General features: G+C 38.7%; 2 protein-coding genes across 3 annotated transcripts in view; both read right to left on the reverse strand.

Annotated features, from left to right (window-relative positions):
* The window catches only part of LOC109917668 (endothelin receptor type B-like), a 50,679-nt gene that overhangs the window by 17,273 nt on the left and 19,571 nt on the right, over positions 1–13,835 (reverse strand). The gene's annotated exons all lie outside the window — the stretch shown is intronic.
* Positions 2,111–13,835, reverse strand: part of LOC109920675 (tumor necrosis factor ligand superfamily member 10-like) — a 17,002-nt gene continuing 5,277 nt past the window's right edge. Inside the window, exons 1-5 of one of the 2 annotated variants that reach the window (XM_048605508.1) lie at positions 12,387–13,373; positions 12,151–12,300; positions 6,115–6,160; positions 5,624–5,704; positions 2,111–3,710 (exon numbers count right to left, since the gene is read on the reverse strand). In XM_048605508.1, coding sequence (XP_048461465.1) covers positions 3,277–3,710; positions 5,624–5,704; positions 6,115–6,160; positions 12,151–12,300; positions 12,387–12,482 — 807 coding nt within the window. In that variant the 5' untranslated portion in view covers positions 12,483–13,373 and the 3' untranslated portion in view covers positions 2,111–3,276. Of the gene's footprint in view, positions 3,711–5,623; positions 5,705–6,114; positions 6,161–12,150; positions 12,301–12,386; positions 13,374–13,835 lie in introns of those variants that run through there. The other variant, XM_048605507.1, reaches the window with a different exon arrangement.

Here is a 13,835-nt window from a genome sequence, read left to right on the forward strand (position 1 = left end):
GGGGATAGGTGGGAGGAAGAACAGGTTAGGGAGGCAGGGACGAGTTGGACTGGTTTTGGGATGCGGTGGGGGGAAAGAAATCTCATTTTCTTTGATTTGAAATGGGGAGCCCAGTCTCAGAGGGACAACTGTGCATTTTGCACAGGAGGCAATCCCAATATGCAAAAAGGCCACAGGAAAATAATGGGCTGTGAATGTGGAGAAAAATTGGATGTCCTTCCAAAACAAATCAACGCAATCAGCAACATGCTGAAATGCATGTCTGAAATCAGGCAAAATGTGGCCTCAGATGCCCAAAAGGAAGGCTGGAGGGGGGGTTCAAAGAAGTTGAAACAGGGCATGAAATGATTTGTAAACAAAGACAGGATTGTAAGATTAATATGTTGTAGAATAGGAAGCCAGTAAATGTTGAAAAGGGACAGCAGATAAGGAGTGGGTAATAAAGTGGGAGTTAGATCTCAGAAAGGTGGATATTAGAGTTAGAAATGGAGGTCCCTTTTAAAGCCAACATTTTTATTTTATGTTCTCAATAGCAAAAGGTTTTATCTTTGTTCAAACACTAACAATCTCTAACAAATAAGGACAAAAGGAAAGTTTACAGCAATGGCCACCAGGATCACTAAGGCCACTATGTTCCATGGAACCGACGTCAAAGAACAACCTGGCATATGTACCTTATTATCAATGCAGTATTTAGGAAAATTAAAGTTTTGTTCCTGAAAAGAATTAAGAAAAGTCAAGGTGGAAAAGGGGGTAATGACAATTGTGACATTGTGAGTAACTGTCGGGCATCCATTAGCTAAGAATCAAACAGGTGAATATATAATGTGAACTAGTAGTCCCTATAAATTGAGTATATTGACAAGTGCTCAGTTGAGAGTAGTTGGGCATCAGATGGCTGCTGTCCTTAAATGAACGACAGACCAAAAGAGGAAAGGCCAGAGCAGGGTTCCTTAGTGTTTTAGCTAAAGAGCAGGATGCTCCTTTCTCAAATTTAATCAGACTGACACATGTACCAACTTTCTGTGAACCCACCGGCTATATATGTTTTTCATCTCAATGTAGCATTTAAACAGTTGCCTTTTAATAAAATAAACTTCAAAAGATTTTCATGAATGGTCAACTATCTGAATTAGATAACTGTGGTCCTGAACCTCAGAAAATCCTCATGAATAATTTTGGTGAAATTGAGTCTGAAGATGACAAAACATGGGCAGGGAATGAAGGAATGACAGATGGTCATTCAGCTCTTCACATCTGCTGCTTCTAGAGACAATGCCTGATAGCAATATACATTGCTCCTAACGAGAGAAGGAGTCTTATTGAACTTAAAACATTAATTCCGTTTTTTTGTCTTCGCAGATGGTGCCAGACTTCTTGAACAGTGCTCACATTCTAAGGGGGTGATGAGAAAATTTGCCACCAAAAGCCCATGAAACTCTAAATCATAGGGTGACAATTTGGATAAAAGTCAGATTTGACAGAATTGGCTAAGGAGTTACTCCTGCAATCACTGATTGGTTCCCTGTCCTGCTGGCTTCTGATAAGTTTACTAGTAAGCCAATTAGCAACGAATAAGCAATTAGAAAGTTGTGGTGTCAGTGAGGGAACCACTACAGGAGCTTTTTGCCAGGCTGGGAGATTATGGAGGTGCATTTTGCTGGGGCTAATGCTATCGTCCTCTGCTGGGATAGAAAGTGACTACAAGATGGGATAGGGTGGGAAGAGAAGTATCCTGCAAGGGAGTGGAGTGTGGAGGGAGTAGAGTGCGGCTAAAGTGTGAGAGAGAATGCAAGGGAAACAAAGGAGAGAGAACAGTTCTATAAGGGAACACACTGCTAACTGGAACCAGGAAAATATTAAACCTCTAAAGCAATGAGTTCCCTGAAACCAATGTGGAATCCCTAGTTTAGGGTGCGTAAGTTTAGGAGAGATTTTAACTTTTACAATTACTGTATTCGTTTGTTAGAACAATATTCATGCATCAAAGTGAAGCAGGTTTCCATACTCAGATGTTTCCAAATAAACCCCATTATTCTATTGTTTTCAATCAACAAGACCAGAATTATTGTTAAATATTATGCAAAGAATGACTAGCTGAGCATAATGCTAAATTTTATATAAAAGGATTTTTATTTTTAAAAAATGCAAACATTTTATTTGGCAGAAACATGATCCTGCGGACAGGTGCTTGTTTTCAAGCAACTTTCACACTACTCTCAAGATAGCCATTAAGAGGCATGTCATGTCAGCTTGCGGGCATCTTGCCTCAATTTTTGTATTCTTCCTCAAAGCGAGAAGTAAGATCATTCCCTCCCTGTGGCTGTGCCAAATTTACAATCTTTCCATGTAGCAAACTCAACAATTAAGATTCCCATTTTACCAACTCACAGTGCACCACAATAAAGCAAAACATCATAACCCAAAGCCAAAGCACCTGATACAGATCTCCTCCTAATGAGATAAATACCATTGTGATGTTTTTTGTTGTCATGGATCCTATACATTTGTATTCAAAATGTTCTATCCTTTTGGAATCAAAAACACATATGATTTCTAAGCTATAAGCTCACTCTAAAGCAAAATTCAAAATAAAGACCTCATCTAAAATTATAATTGCTCATACAATTATGGGATTTATAAAAACTGTCTCTTGTTTTTGTCAATATAAATATGCAGCTGGCTATAGGTCACTAAGTGAAAGAAGAAATGCCGGTAAATGCAAAACCTGGGCAAGGATCTCACAACGGTCAACCCACTTTCCCCTTTTGGGTGCTACCTCACCTACAGTTCATTTCCAAAATTTACAATTTACTGTTTCACTTACTAGCTCAAGGGTTTCCCCATTGTTTGACAATAGATCAATTGACTCAGCCCATGCATTTCATCAGGCTTGGATGTATCCATTATATATGACTTGGATTCTGTGCTTAACACAGCAGAAACTTATTTTCTTTGTGCATTTGCAATCAAATTGTGTACTCCTTATATTCACGTGGATAATTTTACCAGCAAGTAGCCCTAGTCTCATTACTCACAGTTCCCATATCCCTCAATTTCCTGATTTTTTTTATGTAAACAGCAGGAGTAATCTGTAGGACATTAAATACATAATTTTGTATCTTTTTCTGATTATGAGGCTGTATTCATGCATTTGGGGATATGGCAGACCTGAAACCATAATTGACTCTTAAATTGTAATTGACTTCTAATATCAGTTATTGTTATACAAAATTTCAGTTTAAACTGATGTGATCACAGGTTTAATTGTTAAATCTAAAAAATCATGAAAGCACCAAAATATGTTGCCCCTTCATTAACATCTACAGCACTTGCATTTGTTACTTTTATGAATAGTTTGTCCCCTCGCTGCAGTTCAAACAGAGCTCCTTGAAAACTTGTGTACGCATCAAATTTGGACTCTTTTGACCAACATTTTGTAGAAATAGCTTTTGTTAGAAGAATAGGATCATTATAATTCATGGACATCTTGTAAAGGTACTGCAGAAAGAGATTGTACTGTTGATTTTCTCCATCTGGTTCTGGTATATGCCAGAAATAAATTTGGGAGTATAAGTAGTAGATGCCATTTCTTGGAATAGTAATTTCTCCATGATAGTATTTTATGCCACCTTGATGTACTGCATATCCTTTTATGTTGTTCCAGTAGAGGATATCATGTCCATCTGCACGGGCAAAATAAGGTGGCACTGCAAAGAAAATTTCAAAAGAAGGAATTAAATTCATCTTTTAAAGAAGATATCAATAGCATTCTATGACATAATTCACAACAGATAATAAATCTTAAAAGGGCAGCAGCATTGTATCATATAACAATGGCCCAGAATTTGCTGTTAGCAGCAAAAGAATGGCTTTCACCGTTCATTTGGTGTACCACTGCCCGCAGACATTTGGCTAGCTTGTCTGTGGAGACACAGTATCATCTGGCATCTGATTCAATGTGTGTTATCTCATAGGAAATATATCGGAAAGGCTCCTCAGCCAAACACATTGAAGAAGCATTCCCGAGACATGCTGGCTGCGAAATTAAGAAACTTCCTGCACTCTGTATTCAGTGTGTGTTGTTATAAATCCCTTTGTCTTTGTTTATCTAATCCTAAAGTGTGATACAGAAGCATATCACAGCAATATGACACACTGGAAATGCATGACTACAATAAACTTATGTTCACAGGTTTCTTATCAATCTTCCTCTCTGGCAATGTAACAGCGATTTAGACAAATCTGCCTTGGTATGGGGAATGATTAGTGCAGACAGTGCATGCCTGTTTTAAACATTTAATCTGAACAGTTCTTTACAGAGTCATCAACAGTGAAGAATCCCAAATTGCAGGGCTTGGATTTTTAATCCTAGCTTGGAGAAACAGTGTTATTTCAGCCATAGATAATGAAAGAGTCACATGGTATCAAACTTCAACTGGTATGCAAATCATAAGTAGTTTCAATATAATCCTATCTCCATTTTCACTTGTTACTTTTATTTTACTCTTTTTTTTAGAATTTGTGTGTTTTCTAAGACTGGGGAGCTGTGAAAAACAACTGTGGTGAAAAGTTCATGTCAGTATTTTACTGTTGTTGCTGAGCATCCACAATAATAGGGTCTACTGCTTTGACAGAGGCACTTTTTGCTGTATAGCAAAAGCAAAAAATATAACAGAATCACCAACAAAGTCTGACTTTCATATTTAAATATGTGGTGTCTACCACAGGTAGTAGGGTGGAACATTATTACCCTTTGCATCTGACCTCCACCAAAAAAAGGTCATGGCGCTCTTCTGATGAAATGGAAGTGTCCCTATTCCTGGACCAAGAGACCAGGTTCAAGTTTTACCTGCTCGAGCAGGATGTAAGTATATCTCTGAACAGTCTGATTAGAAAAATAGGTCAAAGTTTTTTTAAATTAGAAGTAGAGACAACCAATTGAATATTCCTGTGAAATCCATCATCAAGCAACAGCAATGTTCAAATAATGAACTTCACTCAAATGAGAAATGACAGTGTTGCGGATCCCAGGTTGAATGAGGGAACTAGGACCTTTCACTTGCTACTTGGAGTAGTGTTTGTGTCTCCTTTGGGCCTGTAGAGAGTAATTCATGTTCATGGTGCCGCAACTCCAATCTTAAAAAAAACCATCTCCTACATCAGTTTTTATAACACTTTTTTTTTGTTTTTCCCAGCAACTATCCTATGCAAATACAGTGCCAATGTTATGCCAAACTCACAAGGAATTTTCAGAAATAAGCCTCAGCTAAAACTGAAAGAAAATTTACTTTAACTTCAAACCCACAGTCTAGAAGTGAAAAGGTAGCATGGAATTCTATTATGCCACTCTTTACTTATGATACCATCACGAATCTTCAGAAATGTTGAGATATTTTACAACTTAGAGACCATTGACTCCTAATATTGTAATATCTTTAATTATTATTTATTATAATCAAATCTACATGTAGGAAAGCAGCCTGAAAATGAAATCGTGAATATCATTGTTATGATCTCAGAGTGTATGAAACAAAAACCTTGAACTGTTATTCTTTAGGCTGAGAAATAGTTATGTTTTACCATGAGAATAATGCAATGTTAAATGCAAAATATTGCTTACCATTCTTTGGAGGCTTGCTTCTGTGCTGTCCAATTAAATGGATAGCTGGTTTTTCAGGACCCAGGGATGTTACATTGTGTGCTAAAAAGGAATGAAATAGTGCTTAAACATTTTTTTCAATTTTCCGGCACTAAAAAGTCACTAAATCTGGACGCATTAGCAAGTCAGCAATTTGCTTACAATTAACTGATTCATTCCCAGATTAGCTATATTTTTATTCCCTTCTCAAAGTATGTGGAACATATAGTGGAGATGCCCCTGGTAAGTAAGGCACTTCTAAACACAGATAAAGTAGTGAACATTGGCCCAGTCCTGCTGTTAGGCATGCTCTGACAATATGTTCACACTGGCAGAAAAAAAAGAGATGAAGCCCATGCTTCTCCATTCTAATCAGTTTCTACAATGTACATCTCAAACAGACTGCCTGACAGTCTACTAGACATTTTCAAAATTATCATCAACCATTGTGTCTCTACTTCAGTAAGCCTCACCTTTCAATTCCTTGTATATCAAGTTCCTCACATCAGATTGCAGATGCTGAAAAATAATGAAAAAAAAAGAACATTTTAAGGAAACATTTCTATTCCAAACATTGTAACACAGTTTACACAAAAATTGTAAAATTATTTGTTTTAACCTCTTAAATAATTAATTGCACAGGTGGGTTTGAACTAAAGGGATTGTATCTGGCTCTCTTCATTCATGTGATGACATAAAATGGTTTCACCTTGGTGGAAAAATTTGTGCATCACATTATTCTGGAAACATGATTGTAACATATTTATTTCATGAATTACACATGGCTCATTTTCACAGGCAACACTGAAAGAATGGCAGTATGTTTACAATCAGGTGGTGAGTGGCTTGAAGAAGAACTTACACATTAGGGGTTCTCCTGTATCTGATAACCATGTTCTTCCAGATAGTAGTGGTCATGGGTTTGGAAGATGATGTCAAAGGAGCCTTCATGAATTTCTGCAGGGCATCTTATAGACGGTACATGCAGTTGCTTCTGAGTAGTGCTGGGAACAAATGTTTGAATGTAGTGTCAATCAAATGGGCTGCTTTGTCCTAGATGGTATCAAGATTCTTGAGTATTGTTGGAGATGTACTCATCCAGGCAAGTGAGGATTATTCCTTTGCCTTTTAGATGGTGGACAAGCTCTGGGGACCAGGAAGTGAAATTATGCATGGTAGGATTCTGAGCCTCTGACCTGCTCTTTTAGTTATAGTATTTATGTGACCAGTCCAGTTCAGCTTTCAATGATAACCCACAGGATGTTGATAGTAAGAGATTCGGCACTGATAATGGCATTCAATGTCTTGGAGCAGTGATGTGATTCTCTCTTGCTGGAGATGATAACTGCCTAGCATATGTATGGCATGAATGTTACTTACCACTTGTCAGCACAAGCCTGGATACTGTCCAGGTCTTGCTGCATTTGGACATGGACTGCTTCAGTATCTGAGGAATTATGAATGGTGCTGAATACTGCACAGTGAATATTCCTACTTTTGACCTTACAATGGAGGGAGATCATTGAAGAAGCAACCAAATATGGTTGACCCCCAAGGCACCACTCTGAGGAAGTCTTGCTGGAAAGCTCTGAAGCTGAGATTGCTGATCTCCAACAACCACAAGCATCTTACCCTAGGTAGGCATGGGAGTTTTCAACTAAATTCCCATTGACTGTAGTTTTACTCAGGCTCATTGTTGGCACACTTAGTCAAATAAGGCCTTGACATTGAGTATGGTCACTCTCACTTCTAGAGTTAGCTCCCTTGTTCATGTTTGAAGCAAGACTGTAATTATGTCAGGAGCTGAGTGGCCCTGGCAAAACCTAAAATGAGCATCATGATGATCATTGAACTCAATGGAACAAAAAACAAAGTTGCTGGAAAAGCTCAGCAGGTCTGGCAGCATCTGTGAAGAAGAGTTAACCTTCTGAGGAAGGGTCACCGGACCTGAAACATTAACTCTGTATTTTTCTTTACAGATGCTGTCAGACCTGCTGAGCTTTTCCAGCAACTTTGTTTTTGTTTTTGATTTACAGCATCTGCAGTTCTTTTGGTTTTTATTGAGCTTAATGGCATTGTTGATGACACCTTCCATCACTTTTCTGATGACCAAAAGTAGACTGATTGGGAGATAATTCGCTGCTTTTGGTTTGTCCTCTTTTTTGTGAACAAAACATACAAGGGCAAATTTCCATATTATCAGGTAGATGTCAGTTTTGTACATGGACTTGAATCGCTTGGCTAAGAGCATAGCAAATCTTGGGGCACAAATTTTCAGGACAATTGCTGCGAAGTTATTATGGCCCCCAACCTTTGCTGTATGCAGGTCTTTTAGCCATTTCTTGATATATGAATTGCATCAAGTTGACTAAAGATTGGCATCTCTGATGTTGGAGACCTCTGGAGGAGGCCACGATAGCTCATTCACTCAGCACTTTTGGCTGAAGATTGCTGCAAACACTTCATCCCTGTATGTTGCGTGTCGGATTCAGTATCCAATCAGTGGGATATTTGCGGAGTCTACTCATCCAGTGATTTGTTGAATTGTCCACACCATTCACAAATGGATTTGGCAGGACTGCAGAGCTTAGATCTAATCCATTGGCCATGGAATCACTTAGCTCAATCCATTACTTCCTGCTTATGCTATGCACACAAATAATCCTGTGTAGCAGCTTCACTAGATTGACACCTCATTTTTAGGTATACCTGGTGCTGCTCCTGGTATGTCCTCCTGCACTCTTCGTTGAACCAGGAGGAATACTTTGGAGGTTTGACAACTCACACTGATCTGGTGACCATACCTTCTTCTGGAGAGCTACATATTGTTCTTTGTAGCTTCTGTTTGACAACTTAGTCATTTTACCATGGGTTGCTACCACTCAACATCACTATGCAATCACCACCATCAGAGTTTACTTCCCTATTCTATTCATGCATGATTGATGTGTTTTCTGAGTTGGCTTTTGTTCCTTCTCAAAACATCATGATCAATAATTACACTGTAAGAGATGAGCTGATTGTTTATTCTAGAAACCTTTGTTGGTATCTAAATATTGAATTTCCAATTCATACTGTTTGTCTCATGCGCAGTTGTGGTAGTTGGCTACCTGCTTGCTTATCTTGTATCTCTTTTATTCTCCTCTGACTTTGAAGAAGACTATCCTTCAGAATGATTAGATAAGGGACAAGGTCATTAATTTTTGCCTTCTGAGCATGACTTATGCCAAGAATGTTAATCCCTTTTCTATTGCCATTGCATGGAAATGCAGCATCTTTGTTACTCAACACGTAATAATTATACATTTGACAATGTACCACACATTCTGCAACAACATTTGTGCATGGTTGTGGGATGGCGTGGGATGGCGTGTAATATGGGTCACTCCTTACTTACTACATATGTCCTGGAATGGTCTGTCCTTGTACTATAGTCTACTATCAGATGTAATCTGATTCAGGGTAGTGAATAGACTGAAAATAACACTTGTTGTGATTACACATCTGTGCATACTAGTCGTCCTGTCACTGCTGGAACATTGGTATCTACCACATAGATGATTTTGGGAAGGCATGATAACCTTAGCTATGGGCACTGTAGTGTGACTCTATGAATGCACAGAATTGGTGATTCATTATATGCTGTATGATGGACTTTCGTGGGTTGTACTGCTGAGTGCCAGATGCTTAGGTATGTATTAGCAGAGTGCATCATGCAAGATATGTTGGCACTAGTTTCTGTGTCGATTTTAGCTTTTAAAGGTGTGTCATCTTGTGTTTTCAGGACAAATGGCATTCATGATTGTAATAGCTTCTGATGATCTTATCCTGTCCCCATGGAAAACTTGATCACTTTTAAAAAGTTGCCTTTTGTTTGGCTGGCTCTGTACTTTATGGATGTGTTTGTGTTTATGTACCTTAACATTTTCCTTGCTGTTACTGTTGTAGTTTTGCACTGTCTTGTTGGTCATCTGTATTTGTTTTAGGGTCTGGCTAGGCCTTAGGAGCCAGATTTCCAGCACATGCATGACTAGTATCCCTTAGTGGCACATGCTTTATAGATGAAGGAAAACTGGACCACTTTTAGGTCTATGTGATAAACTGCATCGGTTAACATATTTTATTGGTTTGGTACACTTTGCTGATTACTGAAATAGTGCTGGGTGCATGTAAACATTTAACTGTTGTTGGCTTAACACCATGGCTTCATGCTTGCCATGTGGAAAATTACTTTTTTGTGTGTTTATTTTGTTGTATATTCTTTTAGAGAAACTTTATACTTCAAAATTACAGTCACTCTTTTTAAGGAGAGGCAAGTCTTTTAACGTTAAAGAACTTGGATTTTAAATCAGAAAGAATGTAATTCTGCCTTCTAACTGGTTAATATCCTAGCTGCAGATTTTTACTTACAATACCAGATTTTGCTGATTTTCCAAATTCATTCATGTCCTGGGGCTATTGCTGACCTTCAATAAGTTTTCCAAATATCCCCCTTGAAATCGTGGGCTTTTTCTAATAGATAGATAGACTCAACTGCTAACCATGATATGCATTTTGCCTCCAGAAAAATGTATTTATCTGATGTGGTAATGCTTATGTTATCTACTGTGACATAAGAAACTGGGACATGGATAACGTGGTATTGAAAGATCCTACATTGACCAGAAAATGAATGGAAATAGCCATATAAATATACTGGTTCTGAATACTGCACCAAGTAATGCACTCCAGTCTCCCCAAAGCCTATCCACCAACATTCCCTCTCAGCTGCTCAGCTGCACAATGCACAGTCACTCCAGTGTTCAGCTCATGGGATCAGCAAGCACGTCAATTGCAGCTTTGACTTATAGTTTTGGATGTTGCTGCCACAGATGGCCCTAAGAAACCCGTGCAGCTGGAAAGAAAAATAGTGAGAACCCTGCTGTCACCATCTACAAGGCACAAGTCAGGAGTGTGATGGATTACTCCCCACTTGCCTGGATGTGTGTAGCTCCAACAACACTGAAGAAGCTTGACACCATCCAGGATCAAGCAGCCTGTTTAGTTGGCACCACAACTACAAACGTTCAGTCATTCCAACACCAACGTTCAGTTGCAATAGTGTGTACTACCTACAAGATGCACTGCGGAAATTCACTAAAGATCCTTAGATAGCTCTGTTCAAAGCTATGACTGCTACCATCTAGAAGGAGATGGGCAGGAGATAGATGGGAACACCACGTGTGCAATTTCCCGTCCAAGCCACTCACTGGTGGTGTTCCCATCTGACCTAGAAATATATTGCCATTCCTTTACTGTCGCTACATCAAAATCCTGGAAATCCCTCTCAAATAGGATATTGGGCCTAAGTACATTACATAGTCCATAGCAGTTTAAGAATGCAGCTCACCATCACCTTCTAAAGGGCAATTAGAGGTGAGCAATAAATGTTGGCCCTGTCATTGATAGCCTGTCTGTGCCATGAGCGAATAAACAAAATTACAACTCACTAATATATACAAATGTTATATTCACAGGCACATCCATGTCAGGGCTAATGTTAATATGTTTGGTTACAGAGAGGGGTAGCATGCTTCCTTCAGCTTATCAACTTTAAGTGGCCACATGTAAAATGGAGTCTGAGATCTTTATACCCTCTGGTATGTTCTTTAAAGGTATATGCGTCTTAAAGCTATGTTGACTGTGAGACAGAACACAACAGATTGATTGCGAAGTATTGTCAACTGGTTGCTAATTCTCCACTACTGCAATTTGACCAAGCCTTTTCTAGCATTTAACTATTTTCTAACTATTCCATACTCATAAACCTCAATTTTATTCAAAGCTCTGTCAGCTTATGCTGCCTTCGACTATCTTACATATTCACCAGTACTGTTCTTAGTGATATACACAGGCTTCCTGTCCTAAATTATCCACCAGAAGTTAAAGCTCCAGGCAATCCATACAAATGGCTGAACTCTGAGCCCTAACACACATCCTGCCTCATAAATCCATTCTCGAAGATCCTCAGGCTGAAAAATGTGGAAGATTGATTTATTATCTCACCCCCTTTTCTTTCCCCAATGTCCTCATGTTATTTCTATACTCCTCTGAATCCAGTCTTCTGTTGCTGCCTTTCTCACACCACAGGTACACAGCCTTCAGCCATTTCCATCCTACTGTCTGGGATTCCCCTCTGCTTCCCAATCTCTCTCTAACTCTTAGCAACCTTTTGAAAACTGATCTCTTTAAGCTGTTTTTTTTCCATTTACCTTTTAACTTTCACTTTCCAGTACCAGCACTTTTTCCTTCATAAGAAGTTGTGAAAGGCTTTTTCACCAAAGGACCAAAATAACTAAATGTTTTCGTTGTTCTCTTGAACTTCAATTTGTACTGTTAATTTAGCCATTTCTTCAGTATAAACTACATTCATTTAATATGAAGAGATTTAAAAGATAATTTTTTTTTTTGTAAATGTTCAAGAAGTCCAGAGCTCTAAAAATGAGGATGAAAATTAGTAGAGAACTTACCTGATTGATCAGAAAGTTAACATTCTTGATCCATCTGTCACACATAAAATCTTCGATGGTCATGTCATTGTCTCTTAAATTATCAATGTAGGAATTCAAGTACTGAAGACATCGTTCTGGATAATTATCAGAATTTAATTTCTGCTGCATCTGGTTGTGAAAAAGACAGAATTATTAAACTGCTGTGCTTAACTTTGTCGTGACTTTTCCTTTACCTCTTCTTAAGACAGTAGTACCTGGTGCTTTGAAGTACTGATAAACCAGTTGTCACAGAACCTTCTCAGATTGGGAGAACAGCCAGAGGTTGTGGTCCACATTGGTACTAATGACATTAGGTTGAAAGGGGAATAGTGGTCATGCAATTAGCAAGTACGACCTCTACTAGTAGCAATTTCTGGATTACTCCAAGTTCCATATGAAAATGAGTACAAAATTGAAAGAAGCAAAATGAAAGATTGGAAACAAGGCTCAAGTGATGGTGCAGTGGAGAGGTTAGGACACGGGAATGGACTGTGGACAGCTAGCAGCTGTACAAGTCAGACAAGTTACAAACTGGACAGAGCTGAATCTGAGGTCTTTGTAGATTTTCCAGTGCTGTCAGGGAAGGTTTAACCTAACGCAGCAGGGGTGTGAGAAGGTTGTAGGGAGAAAAATCTTAAAATAAATTATAGCGGTCTAAATAAAATAGAATAGGGACTTTACTGACTGTATATATCTTCGATAGTGGTATTGTCAGGGACATGAGGGGTAAGCACTCTCATATTGTGTGCAGGAGAATCTCCTACAGCAGTATGTGTCCAGCCCAGCAAGAAAGGAGGCACAGCTGAACCATCCTTTGAAATGAGGTGATCAAGTGTCATTAAGGGTCAATGATGATTGTAGCAGAAGGTTTAGGGTGATGGTGGAAAATCACATTCAATCACCTGACAGAGAATTGACTTAATGCGGTAAGAATAGAGCTGAGCCAGAGACTGGAATTAAAGATTGGTGGGAAAAATAGGAGCTGAACAATACTTTCAAAGGCTACCATCAAACAGGAGGTACTGAGCACATGCTTTAAAAGGGAAAGGTAGGACAAACAAATCCAGAATACCCTGGTTGACAAAGGAGATAGAAAATAGATTAAAGAAGAAGTTTGCTAATGATCATGCCAGGTAGAAAATACAATTGACAACCTAGCTGACTACAGGACATTCAGAAGGGAGATGAAAAAGCAAGTGAGACAAGCAAAAGGGGATTATGAGAAGACTGGCTGCTAACATGAAGGGAAACCTGAAGCCTTTTATAAGCATATTAATTGTAAAAATGTGATGAGATGTGTGGGGACAATTAGGGACCAAAATGGGGATTTATATGTAGAGGTAAGAGGCATTGCTGAAATATTCAATGAGTACTTTTGCACCTGTCCATTACCTGGAAGGCCATGGTGATACAGGAGGTAACTCAGTCACAAGAAGAGTTTAAAATTGATAAGGAGGCTCTATATTGGATAGGCTGTCGATACTTAAAGTTGATGAGGCACCGGGACTGGGACTGGATAAGATGTATCCAAGGAGAGTGAAGAAACTCATAGTGGAAATTGGCAATAATCTTTGTATCTTACCTAAACTCAGGGGTGGTGCTGGAAGATGGAACAATTGCAAAATTATAGATAACACAGTGTGGAGCTGGAGGAACACAGCAGG

Source organism: Rhincodon typus, chromosome 14 (assembly GCF_021869965.1).
Source record: "Rhincodon typus isolate 14 chromosome 14, sRhiTyp1.1, whole genome shotgun sequence".
NCBI lineage: Eukaryota > Metazoa > Chordata > Chondrichthyes > Orectolobiformes > Rhincodontidae > Rhincodon > Rhincodon typus.